Genomic DNA, 24,633 nt, shown 5'->3' with positions numbered 1-24,633 from the left:
AATAATATATAAAATAATATTATCTAAATAAATAAAATTTAAAAATATTTAATAAAAAAAAAAAAAAATTAATAAGTGTTATTTAATAATGTGAATTAGTGTTAAAAAAATATAAGAAAATTATTTAAAAAAAAAAAATTGCAATTATAATAGTGATATAAGAAACAACAACAAAAATTTAAACAAAAAAATCAGTGATTTAAAATAAAATTATTTTAGTTGTGAACTCTAAAAGCTAAAAAATTAAATTAACTTAGAATTTTAAATAATTTAATAAAACAAAAAATAAATTCAACAAAATGTTACACGAAGCATTGATGTTAGAAATCTACAGACAAGCATTAAATGCTGGGTAAGTTTCATCACTTTTTTTTTTTTTTTAATCTTTATTGTAACTGGGAATTTGAATTATTTATTAAAAAAAAAAAAAAATAATTGAGGAGAAATGTTTGGAAGAAAAATCTTCAGTAAAAGAAAACAAATCATTAGTTTAATTTCTGTTTTATTCACTCCAATTTTTTTTATGGAAACAAAACAACACTTAGGTATTTTCTGAAAAAAAAGTCTATAAACTAAACATATTGGTCTTGATCAAATTCTAAACCGACTCAAATTATTTTACAAATGACAAAATTTTTTCTGATTTTAATTTTTTTTTTGTTCAGAAATTTTCGAAAAAAAAAAATATTTTGTTTGGAATCCTTGCTAAATCTACTAATTGGATTGAATTTCTTAAGTGACTCAAAGCTCCTAAATAAATATATACCTACTGAGGGAAAAAATAAATGTAAGTTGAAACGTCGTTCAAAGATGAACTAGGTACTTTGATTTATGTGACTTTAAGATACGAAACCATCAGTTTTAAAGATACCTTGCGCTCTCTTCGTCACAGTTTTTCTGGGCAAAATTATAGATTTAATTGGAACTACAATTATAATTGTATTATATTTGAAAAATTTACCCAACCTTACTTAACACTGAAAAACTAAGGTGTAATGAGTTTAAAATACAGCTAACTTATTTGTTCGTTTTTGTCTTTACAAATGTACTTACAGTTCAAAAAATAGTTTCTAAATACCGAAATAGTTATTATATACTCAAATTTTACGACCGTCTTCTGTAGAGTTTAAATTAAAAAATATATTTTGGAATTATAAACAGAAAATTATTAGGGTATATTCATAAACACTGTTTAAACTGATTTTAAGAAAAACTTGTATTACAATATACCTACCTAAAAACTCCAGGTTAAGCAAGACAACAATTATAAATACTCATGCGGCATGTCAAATTGTTTTCCATAAACAAAATTGTTAGTTAAATAAAGCTAATAGAAAAATATATGGTTTTAGATTCACCAAACAAAATTAAAGAAGAAAATTCCGAATAAACAAATAAATCGAACTTTAGCAAGAAGAAGATACAAAACAAAAATTTGTGTATTTTCTTGGTATATTCTTTGTGCCCTCCAAAACAAAGTAAAATGTGGTAAAAACAGCAACAAGTTAGATTATAAATTTGAAGGAGGTAAAGAATGGTTGTTTATTAATGCCATCGATTTCAAAAAAAGTAATGCAAAACAAATGAAATTTTCAACAAAAAAAAAATTGAAACTAATCCTTTGGTTAAAAACTTACAAAACCTGTCAAAAGTTCTTTCACTGGGGCTTTTACCTGGTAATAGCACCACCCGTAAATGAATAAATAGCATTTATACTTAAACTTAAAATGATTATGAATAAAAAAATGTAAGACACATATTTTTGAGAATTTTAACAAAGTTTGCCTTGTGAGGAGACAGTCGGAATTTTAGAAATTTAATTGTTTTTTTGAATGGTGAATTCAAATCAAAAGCTTAGCCATTTTCAAAATTGAGGCACAAATGAAAATTAATGAATTCTCAAATTGTGGTAACACTGGTCGGCAAAAAAAAACAAAAAAAGGCGGGATCAAGAACTCTGTAAGGTGATTTTAATAAACTTGAGTGTGCTGAATTCAAAACAGTTTACAGATTTTTTCCATCACGTCTAGTTTTTGAGCTCTGCTCATCACAATTTTAGCTAGAAAGTCCCAAAAACTAATTTTAAATTAAATGTTTTTTTGACATTTGATCTAAAAATATTATTTTTCCGAAATATTTTGCTATTTTTTCAACGGAATCTGGAGTCGAAAACTGAAATATACTTAAAATCTGCTTCAAAAACCATAAGTTACCTTAACCACCAAGATTTTGAGATATCATACATTTCTATACCAAATATCTTTTAGAAAAAAATAATTTTGAAAATAAAAATAAACGTATTTAAAACGATAAAATATAGCTTTTAAATATATTGCATATGTAGTTTTGCGAAAAAATATTTAACGGTGATGAAATTCAACTCCAAAAGTACCACAAAAACGCGTTTTTGACCTGTTAATATTTAAATATTTCGAAAACTTGACGTGCCAGTGAAATTTTGACTTCAGATTCGGAATTAGAACACAAAAATCCTATGGTTTGGTTCAAGCTCCATTTTCGTTGCCGACCAGTGTAATCAGTGTTTGAAGTAAGTTTATTTAATTTACTACCAAACTTTTAACCCCTTGTAACCCAACATCGTAAATTTTAAAATTAATAATGTAAATCGAAAGGGTTTTGGCTATAATAAAACACGTATTTTTTAAAAATTCAATAAATTCATTATTTGCTTAGTTATTTCGAAATTTATGCAGTAAAAAAAAAAGTTTAAATAATTTATTTTTGTATAAAAATGCAAAAATTCAAACAAAAAGCTATCTAATATTTATTTTTAGGCGCATTCCTAAAATACAAAAATAAAACCCTGTTAGTTTATGCACGAAAAATATTTTTTCTGAATTTCGTAGTTTTTACATAGATTTGCTTGTTTTCCAAAAAAGCCGAACTTTCAACATTAACTGCCAATTAAAAACTATTGGTGCTATTTATTAGAAATATGGCGCATTATTTCGATAAAGCAATTCTTAAAGATTATGTAAGAAGCTTTAAAAGAATAAAAATATGTTTTTTACAGCTTTTGGGCGATCTTTTTCGGTTTGTTACAGAAATGTCACATGGGGCTACAAGGGGTTAAAATAAGAAGATAAATCATGCTTTCTTATTGATTTTGATCAATCACAAAATTAAGTGCAACTTAATGGGATAATAGAAAGATAAAGAAGGATATGCAATATCAATAGCGAAAATAGCAACAAGTTGAATTTTGAAAGAAGAAAAATCGTGTAAATAAAATTACCTATTATTTAGAGTTCCTCAAGGAAGTCATATTAGTCCAATTCTGTTCGTTACCTCAATAGGTCACTTATATACATAGTTGGGTCCCGGATAATTGCAAATAGACTTCTGATGAGTTTTTGTTATTTAATGTTTCTTGGAAAGTTACTATAAATATAAAAAAATAACTTTATGATGCTCGTGGTATAACCGACTAATTATAATAATCTAGCTGTAGCTTGAAAAAAAGGATTATATTTTAAGGGACGAGCTGATAAAAAAATATATAGAAACTAATTTTTCAGGTTGAATTTTTGAGACAGGTTTAGGACGCTTTTCAAAGAAAAAAAAATTAAAACTAATCAAAACTGATGTTGTGCCATTTGATCAGGCCATCAGTCCGGACTTTTATTTTGAATTGGGTAATAAGCTTTACAACCGTATCGTCGTATTTTTGCATATATGTAGCTTGAAAGCGGATGGCGGTAGGTATCTTAATAAAGTAAAGGTATACTTAATTTACTTTAATTAAATGAACTATTAAATAATACAAACAAAAATTGCTTTGAAATACAAAAAAAACATAATTTATTCGAGTTCTCGTGTACTAATTTTTTTTGTACATATCTCTTCTTAAGCAAGAGTTTAATACAAAACAAAAAAAAAACCTTATCACTTAAACATTACAAAACAATAATAAACTCATAAAAAAGGTTTATTAAAAAAAAATTTATTTAAATATTTCCTGAACGGAAAAAAAACAAAAAAACAACCAAAACTAAGAAATGAAACAAACAAAATTAAAAATTATTATTATAACGACGCCAATGTGTCAAGAATTTAGATTGACATTTGATGTCCAATATTTTTATCAGTAATATGTCAAAAATATGATTATAAATTATTGCTTCAACAAAAAATCATAAAACAAAAAATCTCTTCCATGCAGACCTAAAGTAGGTACAGTAAAAAAAAAAAAAATGTGTGTTAAGTTAAAATTTATGATGGACCTCCAAAATAATGTTATACTCATTACGTACGTTACTTATCTCTAAAAATTTATTTCTTGAATTGCGTTAAAAGTAATAAATATTTAATGACATTAATCATTTTAATATTAAAATGGGATTTTTTTTTAAAGTATAATGACAATGATGATTATTAAAATTCAATAAAATTGCTTCCATGATAAATATTATGTGAGTTTGCAAAATTATGTCACGTGTGTTAAAAAATTAAAACAATTTCCAAATAAATAAGTTTCAAAAAACTTATTTGTAAATCATTTTCGTTGATTTCCACGGGTGTAAAGTTAGTTCTCACACTATTTAATAGCTGTTGACAACATTAAACAAAAACCAAGCCTGTTGCTCATTGTGACAGGTAATAAATATGTATTTTTTTTTCTTTTTTGTGTAATGTTAACTCTTGTTAAATGTATGTTAAACTTTGATATGCAAAACTTTATAATGAGAATGAGAAAAACTATTAGTATCAGTCTAGTCTACAGAAGTATAATCTTAAAATATCAAAGATTTATTTCCTTGAATTTCTTGATATCTTAAACTAGAACTGCGCCTAAGAAAAAAATAAATTATGTCACTGTAGTTTATGTTGAAGCAATATTTAATAGATAAATAATACAAGTATAAACTGATTAAATCAAGAACGAAGAATGAATTAGAGTATGTTCAGCTAAAAACTTTACAAACCACTTAAAGTGAAGTTTGAATTTATTAATTTATATTTTTATGGGTAATCCAATTGAAATGGTTAATGTTGAAAGTAGACAGAGATGACAGTTGAGGAACTGCAAACTCATAAGTCGTTATAGCAATGGGTCAAAAAACGAACTTTTTAGATTTTCATTTCAGTTGTATAATGATCTTATCTACAAACTTCCAAATGGATGCTTATAATATCATTTTCTTTGTAAACTTATGTGTTATCATTATGTGGGTACAAGTTCTTCGACGAGGACTTTTCAAAAAAAAATTGTCTGTTTTTATTGTCACATCACAACAATTGTGGAACGAAAAAACAAAAGATGACCCTTTCAGTTTTGATCTGTTTTAATTTTTTAAACTTAAGTAAGATTGTTAGTCATGGAAAAATAAGAACGTTTAACAAGTTGGACCCTTTATAAAAAGGTACTTATTAGTTCTACAGGAAGCTTAAACGTAGCCTTACCGAAGCTTTGAGATTTGACAGATAGATTTGTCCAATAGAAACAACAAAGCACCATTCGGCCATCTTAACATCTTGATCTATAAAATCAAAAACCTTATCACTCTTAATATCAGAAATGTCAGTACTAGATTATTCAATGTCAAAACCAAAAAAAAAAAAAAAAACAAACATTAAACTTGGTTATTTCTTTCAAGCTTCGTTACCAAGAGATTTTCAAGTCTTATCGAAAAACTCGACACAGTTGTTATAGAAGCTGTTAACCAAGTCTTTTCTAAGATCAAACTTCCCTTAACTTCTATAAGTTCACTAAGCTAAGCTTATCCCAAGAACTTTCTTCGGCTAAGTTTTTTTAAAAGTATTTAAGGGGGGAAAACCCTCTGGAATTTTTTAATTTTTGCATTATTAATTTTTTGCCTAAAAAAGTTATTTATCAACCGAAGAAACTATTTTAGTGGTCTTAGCCTTCAATGAAGCCTCAAAAGTCCCCAGATAGTCCTGAAACCCATGCGTTACGAGCCTACCACAGTACAAAAATGAAAACTTTAAACGAATTTTTCTCGAAACACGTGAAATAAAGTGCAAATTACTCATTAACTCATTGGTCATTGCATGAACCTAAAAGTTCAATATAATTTTCACAATAAATATTTTTTTTAACAATTTGTTTATAAAAAAACATTGTGTTTTTTTGTTTTTTTAGTCTCTAATTTTTATTTTAGACTTTTTTCCGCTAAATTTAGGTTCATGCAATGCGTATAAATATATTTTAATGGAAACAAATTTCTCTTTTGATTATAAATAATTATAATTAACTGGACCTGGGCATTGCACGGCGCAAACGCGAGGCATCAACTTTGAACTGCTGTAGAGCCACCATTTTGTTTTTTTATTACTTCAAAAAAATTGTGTTAACACTTCATGATTTCAATAATATCATGTATTTTCCCAAATTTAAATTAATGCTTTCGGTTTTCCAAAAAAAATTCTTGAAAAACCCGTCGTCCAGAGGGATTTCCCCCCTTAAACAATTTACTAGAAGTTTTTAAACAAGCTCGAACTTATATAAGCAATTTATTTCTTAAGCAAGCTGTATACAAGCTCTATAGAAGCTAAAACCTGCTAGATTTTATTTTATAAAAGCTCTTGTGTTAGTTGGGTTAGGTTATTAGTATTAATTTTGAAGATATTTCCAAACAAAAAAAAATCTGAGCCTTATTTGGGGCTAAATTGTATAGGTACAGGTACCTCTTTTTGGTCCCTTCTTAAATTTTGACCTTATTACCTATACCTAAAAGATTTAAAAGTCAATGAGTTTTTAATACTATTGACACATTGTAGTAAGGTAAACTTGTATCAACCTCGATTTTCCTTTCTTACTAATCTTTATTATAATGACAGAATACTTTATTAATGATTCAATAATTGTGGTTAAAAAAAAAACTGAGTGTTGGAAAACATGACAAGACGAATGTGATTGCAAAAAAAATCCCATCATATAATCAAATCATATCAGAGACAGTGATCAATCACCGTATCACCCCAATGATCATTTCTCAAGCTAAGCTTCTAAATTACTATCTATTACATTCATCTGCTCTGCTGTGTGAGATGTGTTCAAACAAAACCACCCAAGTCAGGTTTCAATTTCAAAATCAATGATTTTGTTTTGTTGTCGCTTGTGATTACCTTTCCATCATTATATTGATGCTTGATAGATTGTTAAAATCAATGATTAAACAATAACTTTTCGAATCGTAGCGCATACAAATCGATTATATATGTAAATCAAATTATACTCTATAGAGGTTTTATACAAGTTAAAAATAATTAAGAACTGAATTTATCCATTTGATATTAATAATTCAAATTTGATGTGTATCCAGAGTAAGTTTATAGATATAGCTTTCAAGTCGGTCTTAATGGTTAGGGTGTATGATTACATATACCTACATTGCCTGTTTGTATAGTCTTCATGTTTACACCTTTGAGACAGGTTTTTTTTTTTTTTTTTGCCTTCTTATCATTTTTGTTTCAGGTAGCTTATAGGTATTCTTATAGTTTTACCTGTAGCTTGAGCTATTAGATTACATTTTATTAGGCTTTTTGCTTTTGAATTGCATATTGATATATAATATGACGTGATCAGTGAGTAGAATTTTTTTTTTTTTTTTTTTTTTTGAAAAGTGCTTTTTGAGTGCAACACAAATAATTAACTCGGCACATAAAGAGGTGCAAATGATTATTATATATTTTGTACCTACTTGAGAATTTGTATTTAAGATAAGCATACATGGCAGTTGGAAGCAAATAGTTTTGATAAAAAAAATAAATTATAAACATGTTTAAATGTTTAAATAGTTACTAATAGTTGGGGTTAAGCTTTTTGAAGTTTTCCAGTAAAACACTTTGGTATTTATAAATCGATCGAAAAATGATATCACGCATCAATTAATTTGTCATATATGAGTCAAGCACTTAGAATTCAAGTGAAAAATAAATGAATGAATATTTTTTTCAAATATACTCAAAGTTTACATTTTTTGTAAATTTTTTGGTAGATCACTGTTGGCAATCATTTTATTTAAATGGAGATTTCCGAATTTTGGCGTATTTAAAACTAGTTTGTTAATCGATATTTAACCTAAACATTACCATATCATAATTTTTCTATACAAAATATAGATAAATTACAATTAGTATTGCAGTAAAAAATCCGCTAAAACTATAAAAGTTCTTTGAAAAATTGCGAATTTTGGTAAATATATTTAGGACTATAAAAGATCGTTGCTTTGTTACAAAAAAAAATCAAAAAACTATCACAGTGTAATATTGACGCCTTTTACAGTAAACGATTAGGTACCTAATTAAGTAAACTATTTCAAATCTATCTGGTATTTTATCGATATTTTGTATGGAAATATTTTTCTATTAACGTTTAACCTAAAAAATTCTGGTCATCTAAAAATATGCAAAAATCGATCATTTTTGAAAATCGGTTTTTTTCCCGTAACCCTAATTTCGAAAAATTAGTTTGTGAAACTAATTTCATAAACTAAATTCACTAATGTTAAAGCAACATGATAATTCTTATGTCATTGTAGAAGTTCTCTAATTTTGTATCTTTGTTGTTGTACCTCCTAACGATATTTATTTACCTTGCCTTAGCGAGCCGAGAAATTAATTTTTTAAAAAAGTTCCAAATGCCTAACGAAAAACATGGGACAAATCCTCTTATAACAAGAAACAATGAAAACAACCCCTCTCACTGAGAACTATTGTTGGACTTATAAGCAAGGGAAATTTTTTTAAATTTTCTTACGGAATGATGGTTTCTTAAAATTATAATAACTCGGCTCGTGTGGGTCGTAGAGAGCTAATTTTTTTTTTTAATTGTAGATAATTTAAAGGACTACAACAGCAATTTATTTTTTTAGCCAATACTTGCACCGTTTAAAAAATAATAAGGCAAGAGTTTGCTAAACAAAAAAACGTATTTGACTTAATATTACTTATTTTTTATTTGTTTCAACAAAAATAATGTGCACCAAATCGATAGAAAATGTTGTAACGAACAATTAATAGCTTTATTTTTTGTCGTAGGACACTCTGAAGCCGAGTTATTCCCAAAAAACGATATTTTTGGGTGTTTTCGCACCGGTTTTGCATGCTGATGATAAAGAGCTGTTTTTTTTCTTCAGGACATGAATAGGGCTACAAAATAGATTAGAAAAATGTCAATCATGAAATAAGCTTTTTTCGAAATAACGACAAAAATGTGTTTTTTAACAACAAGAATTTGACTTTAAATGGCTGCCATTTTGTATTTACTCACTCAAATACAATGAAATTACATACCTACAACGATAGAAAATATTATAAGGAAGAGAATGTATGTTTATTTTTTGGTCTACGACAATCTGGAGCAAAGATATTAGCTTAGAGGTAAAATATCCCAAAAAATGCATTTTTGTGAATAACTCGGCTAAAAAGAATGATCAGGTGGTGAGAAATTGGGTTTAAGCCTTTTAAATATACCCCTATCGATCCATGAAATAAAAACTGACAGTGCCTCTCTGCGCAAGGTCAAATGACGCTTTGACTGGAGTATAAACATTGTATAGATGGAGACGCAATTAAATCTTGTTAAAGTCTCAGCAAGATGTTTCATGGTATCAATTTTCTTAGCTCAGTTTCGGTTAGCAAGCTCTCAAGATGTCTTATATGAAATCAAGCTTCTGTGGCAAATTTTGGTAAGGAGCATCCCAACAACTGTTTCCCTGCATCTAATAGGTTCTTTTTTTGGATTAGTCGATTAGGTACCGTACTGTCAGGGTTTGATAGATTTATCCCCGAGTCGAAATACCGCACTTTACTTGTCCGTAAAATAGCACTTTGCTTCTCCTTCGTATTGATTTAACAGTGGATTTATTTTGGTATTCTTCGGTTTCCAAATTTTGTCTTAATAACGAATTTTGTACCTTTTTCCCTTAGATTATCCCCAGGAGGACATATGGTCTCAATTTGCTTGGTTTCTGGAGGTGTAATTGAGCTCCTTTCAGCTTTACCGCAATTGACTTTTCTCCGACTTGAGCTCCGCTATGAGCTTTCCGGTTTTCCGGCCTTTCCGCTTTCTAGAGTGAGCGGATTCCACTGCCAATTCGAAGAGTGTGCCAAATCCACTTCCACATATTCACATAATATGTACGTCTTCGTATAGGTTATAGATTCAATAGATTCCTGACCCATTCTTTAAGAAAGTCATCTATTTACAACCTATATGGTTCTATTAAAAATAATAAAAAATGGTGACCATAACCTTGCCTCTTATAAATCATCAGTGGCCTATAGATAACCGAAATCAAGCATCATTGAATGCTTTTAGTTGAAAGTTGATGGACCGTCCAAACAACATGCGTTCTGTTATCATGTTATTCGTTATTCCTCTTTGCCGTTTTGTCTTGTATGTCTTGTGTTACATAAGCCAATGGCCTTAATTACCAGTGTTGCAGTGCTTTTAGTCTGCTAGAAATATCTAAGAAATATCATGATCGCCTGATCAAATCTTCTTTTCACAGGTAAAACCGTTCCCTCCTTAATAAGACCTTGTATTCATTCTTGTTACTTGATTTGGTTGAGTTCCTTTGCTTGTTCTTCACGTGCCACAAAAATTTTCCAAATTTAGTTTTTAATACAAGAAAATTGTCGCAATCAGAAATAATTTCTTTTTGCACAAAATTGCATTCAATTCAATTTTTCAATTTTTTCGCTGTAACATCCCACAAGTTTGCTAACAATAAAATTTCTGTAGAATTAAAACCGCATAAGCTCAATATTTTAACTTCCCTATTTTTAATTTTGAAAATAAAAATAAAATGATAACATTTGAAATGCTTTTCACAATCGTTTTCTATTCGTGTTCTTCTATTAAAGAAGTTTATGTTCAAACATTTTTGTATGTAGTTAATTTTAGTGCAAAACTGTCAGAAATCAAAACTTTATATTCCACGTTTTCTAATTCGCGAAAAAAAAATTACCACGTTCCACACTTCCACAGTCATTTACACCAGCTTGAATATGGAGCTACACAAAAATCGAAAAAAAAAACCTAAAACTAAAGAATAAAACCTGTGGAACGTATTGTTGAATGATTTTTTTAAATACATCATTTCTATTCGAACTGGGTAGATACTAAATTTTGTGACAAAACAAAAGTAACCCAGTGATCCTCTTTCATCAAATAAATCAATATACTGACATTTTCATTTCACCGTCGGCAAAACCCATAAATGACCAAAATTTCAAATAATCAAAATTTCCTAAAAATATTTCTTAATTGAAATTGTTAAATCATTATTTGTTTAAAAATAGTAGAATACTTTTCTAAATATATGCAAATTCTTCAAGACAAAACTTAATAACACTAATACAGTCATTATCTCAAACAAAAGCATACAAAACCCCGATAATCTCATAGTCCAATGAATAAAATAAAAATAAAAAAATCCATAAATTTTCATAAATTATATTAATGTCGAAGCAATTATGTGGCTTTTGCACAAACTAAAACAAAAAAAAAAAAAGTCAAATACAAATTGTTATTTTAAATTCTCGAGATTCATCTTTATGAATCTCTGACTGATGATTCCACAAATAAAAAAAAAAAAAAAAAAAAAACAAAAGCCATGCCATGAAGCCACTGCTTCGATATCAATCAAGCTATATAGATTCCAATGGAATTAAAAAAAAAGATACATTAATTTAACATTGTAGATACATATTTAAAGTCAATGTAAATATGAGAATATGTGTGATGGTGGTAATTATTAAATACTTTAAGTTTATTATGGTAATTGTTGTTGTAGAATGTACTTATGATTGACGTTTCAATTGTCATTAAGTCAAACTAACTTAGTACCAACTCTTGAAAGTATACATATAGTATCTTTATATTTAAGATAGAAAAAAAAGAGATAAGATTCTGTATGTAAATTGGAGTGAGTGGGATAGGGTTGCATTTCAGATTGGCGCTATAAAACTGAGTGATATGTGCCCAGTGTAAAAAATAGGAGGAGGGGGGGGGATTTTGAAGGGGATAAATTAGCGGAGGAGTTAATCGTGACTAATTGTGTGCGATCAAAGGAAATGGTGTTGAAGTATAAATATGACGTTAACATCGCGTTTTTATACAGAAAATAAAACCGGGTTGAGGTTGTTTTATTTATAACTTGAAGTGAGTGGGATTGTTTTTTTTTTTTTTTCATTTTTAGTTGCTTAAAAGGAAAGGAAAGTGTGAAACAATTTTATTGAAATAAGATCAAACTTTAAGGGGAGTGACCTCAAAATTGATTGCCTTTGATAGACTTGCCAGGCTTTTATGGAAGATTAAGAATTATGACTTTGCTAAATAAGAATAGTATACGCCTTCTCTGAAGTGCAAAAAGAATACGTTCCACAGTAATTTTTCATGCATTATCTTCATAGGAAACAAAAATTTTTAAAATATAATTTATTTGTTCAAAACGCCATGCCATTTTTCGAGAGATATTTCAAGCTAAGAAACAAGATTTGCCAAACTTTAGAATACGTTCCACAACTTACTTCTTCATATTTTTTATCACCAAACTAAAGAAGTCTTAAAACAGGCATGAAATCGATTTTTGTTTCAAAATTGTTTGCCTTTAGCTTTGAAATAAAATATACTCAAGTCTACGTAAGAATACGTTCCACAAAACAAAATAGATTTAATGAAAATAAATAGAAAAAAAAATTTGGCACAAGCACAAAATAGAACTAAATGAAAATATTTCACTCCACAAACTCTTCATTCTACATCAATTGTTTTGGAAAGGAATTGATCGTTTTAGTTGCAAAACAGGTTCCACAATTATTTTCTAAGACTTTTTTTTCCATATCAATGAAAAAGTTTTAAGGGGTGGAAAATTTTGTACAAGATAAAATTATTTGATTGGAAATTTTAGGTTCCACATCATCCAAGAATATATTCCACAATTGTTCCCATATTTTTCTTACTAAATCGAGACATAGAATTTCTTTAAATATATTAATTATTTAAAGAAATTCTTAATAAGGTTTAAGCTTACAAAAGTGGCACACATGAGCTCTCTCGTAAAATCAGAAACAAATACGTTCCACAACGTGTTAGCGCAATTAATAGCGTGTGGAATGTAAATCTGAAAATGACAAGTGAATATTTCTTATGAATATTTTAATTGTACATCAACTTTTTACTAGAACTAAGCTTAAAAAGACTTATATTTCCCAAAAAAATTAATATTTCCAAACCCACAGATAACTAATTTTATTTTTTTTTTCTTCTTCTATTTTCAGTGCTCTTCCCAATCCACGTCCCCGATCAACTGAATCGGCAAATTCCAGTGAACGTTGCCCGTCGCACGATTCAACGTCATCCGCCGAAAATGGCAGTGCCAGTGGCAATGCCTCCAATATGCATCCAATTTCCCCAAACTCTGCATTTCCAACAATGATTCCACCCTCGCCAAATAGCAATTCATCATCCCACCATCATCATCACCTGCAGCAACAACAACACCACCATCAGCAGCAACAACAACAACACCACCAGCAACAACATCATCATCAACAACCACCACCGTCCATGGAAGCATACCTGCATATGGTTGCAGCTGCAGCTCAACAATACGCCCAATTTCCACTTGTCGGTGGTGGCCGAATGCCAATGCCAATACCACCAGCAGCCACAGCTGATCCACACTTTAAGCTGCCACCACAAGCATCGCCAACTGCATCCAGCATCAAATCCGAAGCATTGGACTTTCGAACAAACTTCAAGCGATCCTCATCGGATGATGAAGAAGATGAAGTAGATGATCCGGAAGAAATGGAAGATATCCAAGAAGATGGTAATCCACTTGATTTGTCAACCAGCTCGCGCAAACGAAGTGCCGATGAAGATCAAGATTCACCCGCTCAAATTGCACATCAAACCAAAAAGTTGTACAAAGGTACACCACCGCCAACAACGCCACCAGCACCAGTTACACCATCATCAGCTCCTTTAATGCCAACCGTTAATCCATACCTTGCAGCTGTTGCGGCAGCAAACATATTCCAAAACGGTCCATTCCCGTCGGGTGGCTGGAATGGCAAGAATGACTTGGTCATTGATCCAACAAGTTGCTTGGAAAAAATGACGGATCTCGTGAAGGGACCTCGCAAAGAGAAATCTCCCCGCCAACAAACTCCAGTGCCACCAGCTCCACCAGCAGCTGCTCCCATTCCATCAGGTGAAGGTGTAATGGCTTCGAAAGGGCGACACAATATATGGCAGTCGCATTGGCAGAATAAAGGCGTCGCAAGTAGTGTGTTCCGTTGCGTTTGGTGCAAACAAAGTTTTGCAACTCTCGAGGCCCTTACAACCCACATGAAAGACAGCAAACATTGTGGCGTCAATGTTCCTCCTTTCAGCAATCTTCCAAATACTGAACGGCCCCCGCAACAGCCTCAGATGCAAAATCATCAGCAAATGCGAAAGCCTTCTTCGCAACAACCAATGCAATCTAAGTCGAACTATAGTAATTATTCAAACCGGGATCCCAACACTCCATTGCCAAGAAAACTCGTCCGAGGGCAGAACGTCTGGCTGGGTAAAGGCGTCGAGCAAGCTATGCAGATTCTCAAGTGCATGCGATGCGGGGAGAGCTTCCGATCACTGGGCGAGATGACCAAACACATGCAGGAAACTCAGCATTATACGAATATTTTGTCCCAGGAACAAACAATTTCCATGAAGTCTTCGGGAAATAATCTCGGGGGAGATGGAAAAGATGCCATGAGTTCGGAGGAAAGTCGCACTTTGAGTGCAGTACTAACCTGCAAAGTTTGCGATAAAGCATTCTCATCTCTGGGAGACCTTAGCAATCATATGGCCAAAAACAATCACTACGCTGAACCTCTGATGCAATCTATGTCTGGAGCTGGAGCTGCAGGACGCAAGCGTCAAGTTCAGAAGAAACGTGAAAAGTCTCTGCCAGTTCGGAAACTGCTCGAAATGAAAGGTGCAGCTGCCGCACATGCTGATGCAGTTGATGCCATGGAGGCCAAGATGAACCGAAATGAAAAAATGGAAGCTGCGATGTTTGCCGAACGCATGCGCCAGTACATTTGTGGGGTTAAAGCCGAAACAGGCGCTGAAGAGATCAATAAGTCCCCAATCATGCTGAAAAAGTCCCCGGAGCAAGAGGTCAAGAACGGTACAGCAAAGCCGGGCTCATCATCTGTCCTCAGTGCAATTGAACAGATGTTCACTACAAGCTTTGACACTCCCACACGCCATAATAACGCTCCACAACCAGTGAATGCAACCAACAAGAATACATCGCCAGTTGCATCGAGCATCCTTAAACGTCTGGGAATTGATGAAACCGTCGATTATAACAAACCTCTTATGGACATTCAAGATCCCTACTATCACCATTATGCTCGCTATACCAGCAGCGAACGCAGCGCCAGTGAGTGCAGCGCCGACAACCATGAAGTTCCCAAAGCCAAAGCTCGATCTGAAACTCCGGAAAAGCCAGAGCCGAATCTTCTTCCGATCAAAAAAGAAGAACCGGAAGAGAAGGAGAACTCCGAAGAAGAAGACAGACATGAAGAGAAGCCCAAAATTCCATCACAAGCTTCGACTCCAAATGGAGAGCTTAATCTATCGACCACCGATAGAAATCATGAAGCTAGTCCTAAGGCAGCTGCTAGTCCAGAAAGCAATCGATCTGGAACACCAAAATCTCCAGCCTCTAGCCAGAAGTCATTCGGCGGTGATGGTGAGAAGAAATATCCAAGTGACAGCTTAAACGCTCTATCCTCGATGTTTGATTCGTTGAGCAGTGTCGGAAGTGGTCGATCCCAACAGCAGCAACAACAACAACAACAACAACAACAACAGCAACAAATTGTCAAATCTGAGGAATCACTATCGGCGGCTTCAAACTCTTTGGCCGCCCTCCGACAATTCTGCGATCAAAAAGAGAAAACCGCATAAAATTTCGACAAATCATTCAAACCATCAATAACGTCGACATCGCTACGGTCGATAAGTTTAGCTTTGGAATCCGGTCGCCATATCGGCGACCGCAGTAAAGACTCGTTGCCAGAGTCTAAAGATGCTACGGAACGGGCCATCACAAATCGGTGTAATGCGGTCGCCGGATTGGCAGCCGGGCATCATAATATTAATCATCGCTATCGCCTTCGTCATCGTAAAAGCAGCAGCATCATTGACCAACATCAACAAGAAGAGGTGATGATGCATCAGCCAAACGAATTGGGACGGCGAAAGCGACCGGGCTGATTTGAGGAGCGGTAGAGAAAAGTTTAAAAAAACAAAATAATAACAAAAAAAAAAAAAACATAAGCAACTTCGCCGCACGGGAACAAATTCAATGAGGTGAGTTGAGAATTCAATTATACATAATTTATTATTCTATATTTATATAGTCTAGACTTATTTTATAACTTTCAAAGCTTTTATAAGGAAAAATCTAATAATTTTTTTTGTGTTTTCTTATTTTCTTTCCAGGAATCTTCCTAGAAATTCGCCTGATATTGAGATACAAGCACAAATTCTTACAAAATAACAAAAAAAACAAATTACTATGAACTGGATCTTTGAAAACCCAAAACATAAACCGAAAAAAACTACTTTCACAATAAATCTTTTTGATGAAAATGAAGAACTTCAAGCCAAGACGATGTGTTGAATTCCTGAACCAATGGATCTTACGAATGTATGGAACTTTATGGATTCTTGGAGAAACAACCAAAATTGAAGTCAACTTTGGGCTGCTGAAGAAGAAACAACATGATGCAGCCTCAGCCCTTTTTAGGGCTCCAAATGCTTCATTAAAGAGATACAAACTTAAATTACACTAAAAAAAAAACAAGGGTTAAGGGTTGTTGAAGTAGGGGTGGGGGGGGGGGGAGTAAAAAACAAAAAAAGCAAGTTTGGGATAGAAAAAATCGGTAACTTGGCCTCGTACAAAGTTTGGATTTTCACCTTTTGGGAGAGCTTTAAAAAACCTCTCTTTTGATGTGTGGTATAGAACTTTTAAAAATTGCAGTTTTAAGAGCATCACTTGATATTTGATAGGCCAGGTTATTTCTAACTGTTAGTAGTTGTACACGAATACTATTATTTGTGATGTGATTTTGTTATTTTTTACCGACTTCCAAAAAGGAGGAGGTATTCAATTCGCCTGTATTTTTTTTTTTTTATGTTTGTTACCTCATAACTTTGGACTGAGTGAACCAATTTTGATAATTCTTTTTGTATTGGAAAGGTGGTGGCTGCAATGTGGTCCCATTTCACATTTCGTTCAGTTAAAGCCATAGGAACTATTAGAAAAACCATAAAACCCAGTTTTGATCAATTGAAGCCGGTTTTGTTTTTTGATAAAAAAGATTATTTAGAAGTTAGTTAGAACTTACTGTCTTGAGCTATTTTTTCTCAGAAAAAGAATGACATTTTTGTAAGAAAGGTGTTTGGGGCTTAAACGGTTGAGTGAAAATTAAGTAAAAAAAAAAACAAACATTGGGTATTTGGAAAGGATTTGAATTTGATATTTCAAATAAAGAGGCCTATTAAGACGAACATAAAAATATATTTTTTTGTCTCAAAAACGTGTGGTTTGGCCACCATTTTGAAAAATGCGTTTTTGTTATTTTCTCGGCTCCTGTTTATGGTAGAATGGATTTTTTTGTCTTGTTTTGTAGAAGAACGTATTCTTAAATTTTTTTATCAAATAATTTTTTTTTGTAAAGTTTCTCTATAAAAAGTTATTGACGAAAACATGTAAAATTTTCGGTGATGATCGTGATTTTTACACTTTTCTTCAGTTAAGGTTCATCTAAGCGAAATAGTTCTTATAACAACATTGATACAACTCTAAATTTCCCACATTTTGGTATATTAAGTTTTCTTGTACGTCCAAAACTATTTCATGTATAACCTGACGAAACCAATATTTTGGTTGGCTACAATGATAATTCTGGTGAAAAAAATTAAACTTTTTTTTTGCAGAAGAAACAAAATTTATACTTTTCTGAATTTTTTTGGGGTGCTGATTTTGAATCCGAAGTCAGAAAAATGTATTGGCCTTAGTTTTTGAAATATATTAGCGTTATAAAACGCAAAAAAACGTAATTTTTTAGTTTTTAAGATTGAGCTATAATGTGTAGCAATTTATTTCAGAATTATTTGTAATAGTGTCTGTAAGAACTGCTTTTCTTCTTCCAAAAACTGTTTAAATCTTTTTGATATCTCTTTTATTGACTGAGATATCTTAAGTTTAAGCTTATCTATAAGATTAATTTGAGTTAGTCTTTGGCTTTGTAGATCTTTGTAGATTTTAAGAGCTGCCTCTATATAAATTTTAAAGAAATTTGGTTGAGGTTGGGGAAGAGCTGACATTTGGAGCAAATTTTTTTTTTGAAAAAAAAATTTTTTTTTTTATTTGACTTTTTTTGGAAAAAATAAAAATGCAGTTTTATTGCAATAGCTTTGAATATTACGTCTGCAAAGTTTAATCAAAATCGTTAGAGCCGTTTTCGAGATATTTGGTTTAAATAAAAAAAAATTGTATGGGAGGTACACTTTCTAATCGAGATATAAAAAAAAAAAAAAAACTTTCAGAATTCCATAAAAATCACAAATTTTTTTTTTTGGTGCGGGCACTTAAATATACTTTTCTATAGGTTTTTGATGTGCTGAACTCGAATCTGAAGTCAGAAATATCCTATCAGCTCCCGTTTTTAAAATATTATCGTTTTGACTTATTTTGACTTATTACATGTTTTGACTTATTTTGGAGCAAACAAGATTTTCCCCACATGAACCAAAATATACTTTTCTGAAGGTTTCCCGTGTGCTGAACTTGAATCCGAAGTCAAAAATATACTAGCAGGTCACGTTTTTGAAATATTTTTGTTAGAAAATGCAAAAAACGTTTTTTTAGTACTTTTGGTGCTATGCCTTAATTTGAAGAATTTTTTTTAATATGAATCATAACGGTTTCTATAAGAAATATTTTCGTTCTTTCAAGACCCGTTTAAATCTTTGCAATATCTTTTTTATTGCGCGAGATATCTTAAAATGAAGTAAGTGTGTTTGGCTTAATTTATCAAAAAAGGAGATGAAAATGTGATACATTACAATAAGCCATAAAACTGACGATATCTCGAACCATAAAAGAGATATCGAAAAGATTTAAAGAATTCTTGAAAGAAGGAAAATTGTTCTTACAGAAACCGTAATAAATTGTATTTAAAAAAAATTTCTTCACATAAAAGCATAACCTCAAAAGTAGTTATGTTTGCATCTTCTAACGGTAATATTTCAAAAAACGGGAGCTGATAGGATGTTTTTGACTTCAGATTCGAGTTCAGCACACCAAAAACCTTTAGAAAAGTATATCTTGGTCTCGGCACCAAAAACGTTGTTGACTTGTGTCATCTGTACCAAATTTAAAGAAAATCCATCCACGAAACCAATACTTGCCCTGTTGAGCAAGTAAAAAAGTGGAAAAGGTAGGTAAATGATCCAGATTTTAAGATAAAGTGGAAAAACTGAATTAAAACAACATTACCAGCGATGTCTTTTAGACTTTGGATTTTATTAAAAAAAAAAAAAAAAAAAAATCATTGTGATATTAAAGCTGGGTTACAATAATGGGGTTCCATGTTCACCGCATTAAAAATGTTTCATTTTTTATCGACGCAATAATCTGGGAATTACTTTCATTAATAAGAACAAAAATCTGGTATTGTTGGCTATGTTTTTTTTTTAAATAGAGTTTAGTAAGAGTCATCCATTTTTTTTTTTTTTTTACAGTACCTATTTAAATTAATCGCACACTACCTGTGTTTTAAGAGTTCGAGAGCATGAATTATCCTGTGAAAATTAGAGGTTCAGGGTCATAAGTCTACAGGCCAACAGTCCATCGCCATAGTGAATTATTATTGAAAAGTTATTGGCAAAAATTCATTGAAAGCCATTTTTGACCAAATTGGGTGTGTTGTTAGTCCATTATATTATTATTATATTTATTATGTGGACTTAAATACTCCCAAGTTATGGACTTTTGGCTTCTGGACTTTATACTTTGCACCAAAATTAGAATCTTAATTTTAATGAAGATTCCATAGATCGAAAATAACAAACCTTTAAAACTATTGAAAGACGAAAATTTGTTCAATATTTCGAGGGGAACCAACGGATGCTAGGGCCCCACGAAAATTTATATAGTAAAAAACCCCTTTATATCTATAAATATAAGATATAACTCATTAATTCGATCTCAAAGAAACTCTTGATTTTCAATTGTAAACAGAGCTTAAAGAGACCTTTCTTTTGATGTCTCTCTCGTTGGATTTCGAGTAAATTTTAAAGAGGCCTCCGGACAAAAGTTCGAACTCAGATTCGTATCTACTTTTCCGCTGAGAAATTATAATTCTTATACAATGCAACAAATTTCTCAGATACTCATCATACTTCTTTTTTTCTCTTACTTCCAACTTGTTTATGTTCCAACTTCCAACAAAAAAAGGGTTATCTTCGAAAAAACAACCCTGGTGGTAAATCGATGAACTAAAATTAGCCGTTAACAGAATGTAACGACGTTTTAATAAAAAAATAGAGTTTCATTAATTGTGTTATTTTGCAATAATAAGTAGCTTTTTGATTAATTTTTTTTTTGTCGGATCAGTTAAAAGAAGGTATTTTGTCATTTGGGGGAAATTATATTGCTTTTTTCATACAACTACACATTTAAAAATGCATGAGAAAATGAGCAATTTTGATGTTTTTCATGAAATGATTATTCAAAAATAGGGTCAAAAATGAAAAATCCGCTCAGACCATGTTCTAATTTTATTCATTACCTTCAAATTGACATATCGTCGCCCTAGTATTGGAGTGCCGTATACGCCAAATTGCATTTTTTGAACTAGGTATGCAGTCGTATGTTTTCGAAGTTGCTCTTTTCAAATCTGCTATCCGTTTTTTTCTATCTTTTTTCGTTGCCGAGATATTCACTATTGTTTTGACAAAAACAAGAAATTTTGGCATTTACGTCAAATTTTTCATGCAATGCAAGAAAATTTTGAGAATTGTTTTGACGTACGTTATGTTTTTTTTTGACGTACGTGTATATGAATAAAAGAAACTTCTGATTTTCATGGCGTATACGGCAAACTCATTTTGGACAAAAATTTAAATATTTTGAAAACTTAACGAATTGCAGATGTCCAATAATATGTATATAAAAGACACATTTTAATTATATATCATACTAAAATATCAAAAAATACCAGCGGTTAGTTCTTTCGCAATTATCTTCCGAACATTTAAATGCGATTTCCCAAGAATGTAAAAATGGCGTATGCGGCACTTCAATACTAGGGCGACGATATATCGTCGCTGTTGTTCTAACACCTCGTAACCCACAAAAGGCGATTTTAGACTAATGATGCAATTATATTGTTGAAAAAAATCCGGATGTAATAGAAAAGACCCTGTTTGCCTAGCATCGATATTGTCAGAGATACGCTTAATCAAAACCAGATCATTTGTATTGATTCTCATACATTTCATACTTAGTTTTTTGGCTCTCCTGAAAAATAGACTTTTCTGGGTTACGAGGTATTAGAACTACAGCGACGATATATCATATGTGTTTTCCACTTCAGTTTCTCATAAACTATGCAAGAAAAAAGTTGTTTTCGGCTATTTTCAAAAACTGTTACTGAAATATTAATATAAGGTATGAACAAAATTTAAAAATTTAAAATGTGGCTAGACCATGTTTTAGATTAAATGTCAATCTTTCATTAGCAAATTAGTTTTTTGCAATAAGTGTTCTGTGGACCTCACAAACTCTGCAGAAAATTTCAGAATTTCTTGTTTTTCTCAAAATTTTGTCCGGAGGCCTTAAAAAGGGATTTTTTCTCTCGAAAATCAAAAAAAAAAAATTTGAAATTGTTTTAGATAAATCGATAGGCGTGTTTATTGTGAACTCGTATCTGTAAACCAAAACTTGTTTTGAGATTTTGGTCAAAAGATATCGTCTTCGGAATGAAAAAAAGATATCGGAATGAAAAAACAAGTTTGGTTGGAAATATCTCAGGAACTAGATTTCCAAGACACTTCTGGTTTTCAGTAAGAGTTAAGAGTTTATTTGTTTCATTTTTTTATTGTTTTGTTTTTTTCCAGCAAAAATTACTGTTGGATCATAAGTTATTACTTTGTAAAGTTCAATTACTTAAATCTTTATATTTATCAGCTTAACCCAGTGTCTTGAAATTTCAATTTGTGAATTTTCCTTCCCAAAAACCACTTATTCATTACAAGAAAAGAAAATCAAATATAAACCAATTTTTATCGTCATCTCTTTTATTCGATACAAGAAAAAAAAAATATAATCGAATAACTCGTAACTTAAAACTCAAAAAATGCTTCGATCACGACTTCACCCACGGCTACCCAGAAGCTACCGAAATCGAAAAATCCACAAAAATTTGTATCTTCTCTAAGAGAAAAAAAAAAAAAAAATGACCAAAAGTAAATTACCCAGCACAAAACACAGTTTAGTGTAGCGAAACTATAATAGATACCGCTGCTGGTTTACAGCAACAAAAACAACAACAACAACGAAGTTGGAAGGAAATCCAACAGCAGCAATATAGTTGAGCGCATCCTTCCAAGCGCAACCAGCATCATTTAATTTGTAATCGATTGTGGTGTTCAGCGGCAACGATGGCGGCACGGCCAGCAGTGGCGGTGGCTGTGAATTCATTTCGGGAGCCACCACCACCACCACCACTACCAAACCAGCACCACCTCCCATCTATATTATACAAGCAAAAGATATTTTTTCCTATGCACTTTCCTCCTTCGCACTGACTGCTTCTGCTCCTGCTGCTGCTCCATTATCCTCGAACTGAATCTTGGCCATAAATAGCCTCGGTATATTGGTAGTACCAGGGCAGAACATATTACCAAATCGTGACTAGGTCCACGAAAACTGATACAGGTCCGCGACCGACCAATCGACAACTTCTACAACAACAACAACAGCAAACGAACAACAAAATATCTTCTTCTTCTTCTGCTTTGGCAAAAGCAAAAATGTTTCGATGATGATGCATCGATGGAATTCCACTATGCTCCAGCTTCGCTTATAGAAGTCCTATAGCACAGTCGAAGTCATCGTCATCGTAGAGTCGTCCAAGTCGTCGACTTTCTGTCCGTCTGTCCATATCTAGGTATCTATTATTGCTGCTACCTAATTCTATACTTTGTGTCCTCCTAAATGTGTGTAAAGATACAAAAAACTACCAGAACGCTTTGTTTTAGTTTATTTTTTTTTTTTTTTTGTTATTTTCTTATGTTTCACCGAATTTAACAAATTAAGCGACCGAGCAAGAGGAACAACCAGCGGCAGGCATCCTGAAGAAAAATAGAGAAAAATCGTGAAAAGCGCCATTCTCTTGGTATAATCCCGCAGTGAAAAGACAACAACGACTACGACGAGGACAATCGAATAAAATGTATCTATTACAATTTGTTCATTTTTTGTGTACAGTTTTTGAGAATGAAAAGTATATAGATGAATTTGCACAGGGACGTATTTTGCGACACTAAAAATAGACGAAAAAATACTGGATAAAAAAAAATCCTACTAACATCAGACCGCAATCCAATTTAGAAAATATTGACTTTCAAAGTTGTAATATTAAATAATTGCGAATTAGCATTATTTTCTGAATTTGCAGTGTTAAAAAAAAAAAACACTTAAATATAACAATTGTTGTGCAATTTCGAATCTAAAGTCCATCTTGATCACAAGTTCCCAAATTCAATAAAATTGGAATACAAAATTTTCAATTTAAATTTTGCAGTATTTTCTTTACCTACTTCCAGTATTTTTTAAAAACAAAATTAGAATCTCACCGCAACCCGACTTAATATCAAAATTTTTTTGACATTGAATTGAGAATTTACGATACTTTCTTAAACTGTATTTTTTAAAACATCAAAATGTTTGGGTTGGGTACGATTGACCGCATTTTAAAATCGCATCTTAAAATCTCGCATTATGAAATCTTTTTTATCGAAATCTCGCAATTTAAAAATCTCGTTTACCGAAATCTCGCAACATTCAAATCTCGCAAACTAAAATCTCGAAATTTATAATCTCGCATTGAAATAAAATATTTATTAATTCGCGCGCGCGAATAAATTAATAAATATTTTATTTCAATGCGAGATTATAAACCTACATGATATTGCTAGCTAAAGAAAGCCCAGAACCTCCCTCTTCTGTTTTTTCGTTTTGTTTTGAAGAGATAAATAAAAAAGGAAAAGGTTTGTTAACTGTCAGGCGCCTATGCCAGTTTTTTATAGTATTTAGGGTCAACTGTTGAATGTTGGAGTCAAAAGGACTTAATGCATGTAAATTTGTTGTATTCCACCTTCTCTTTTCATTTAATCTGTTGCTTATACATTTTGCTGCCAAAAAAGCAATTTAAATTTAAGATACTTTACGCTCTAAACTAATTCTTCTAATGCGAGATTTTGATATAGCAAGAATTTAATGATTTTTTCTAAAATGCGAGATTTTAATATGCAGGATTTTGAAAATGCGAGATTTTGTT

The 24,633-nt window shown here is 31.5% G+C and overlaps 1 protein-coding gene across 2 annotated transcripts; it reads left to right on the top strand.

Moving 5' to 3' along the window:
- The first annotated feature begins 144 nt into the window (after positions 1-144).
- LOC129919420 (protein teashirt) lies at positions 145-16,855 on the top strand. 2 transcript variants are annotated; one of them, XR_008773066.1, is made up of 3 exons: positions 145-352; positions 13,273-16,369; positions 16,502-16,855. XR_008773066.1 is itself a non-coding variant. In XM_056000289.1 (2 exons), the coding sequence occupies exons 1-2, from the start codon at positions 300-302 to the stop codon at positions 15,962-15,964; spliced, it is 2,745 nt and encodes a 914-aa protein (XP_055856264.1). In that variant the 5' UTR covers positions 201-299; the 3' UTR covers positions 15,965-16,389. The 2 variants fall into 2 exon arrangements, 1 of the variants encoding a protein (XP_055856264.1); XM_056000289.1 differs by lacking the exon at positions 16,502-16,855 and having other exon boundaries at positions 201-352; positions 13,273-16,389.
- Positions 16,856-24,633: the final 7,778 nt, after the last annotated feature.

Source organism: Episyrphus balteatus, chromosome 4 (genome assembly GCF_945859705.1).
Source record: "Episyrphus balteatus chromosome 4, idEpiBalt1.1, whole genome shotgun sequence".
NCBI classification, from domain to species: Eukaryota; Metazoa; Arthropoda; class Insecta; order Diptera; family Syrphidae; genus Episyrphus; species Episyrphus balteatus.
This window is presented reverse-complemented; position numbering and strand designations above follow the sequence as displayed.

Excerpts from the sequence above, each read along its gene's own strand:
- LOC129919420 (XM_056000289.1), top strand. The coding sequence starts at position 300 with ATGTTACACGAAGCATTGATGTTAGAAATCTACAGACAAGCATTAAAT. Across the intron at positions 353-13,272 it reads AGACAAGCATTAAATGCTGG|TGCTCTTCCCAATCCACGTC; the intron begins GTAAGTTTCATC and ends TTCTATTTTCAG.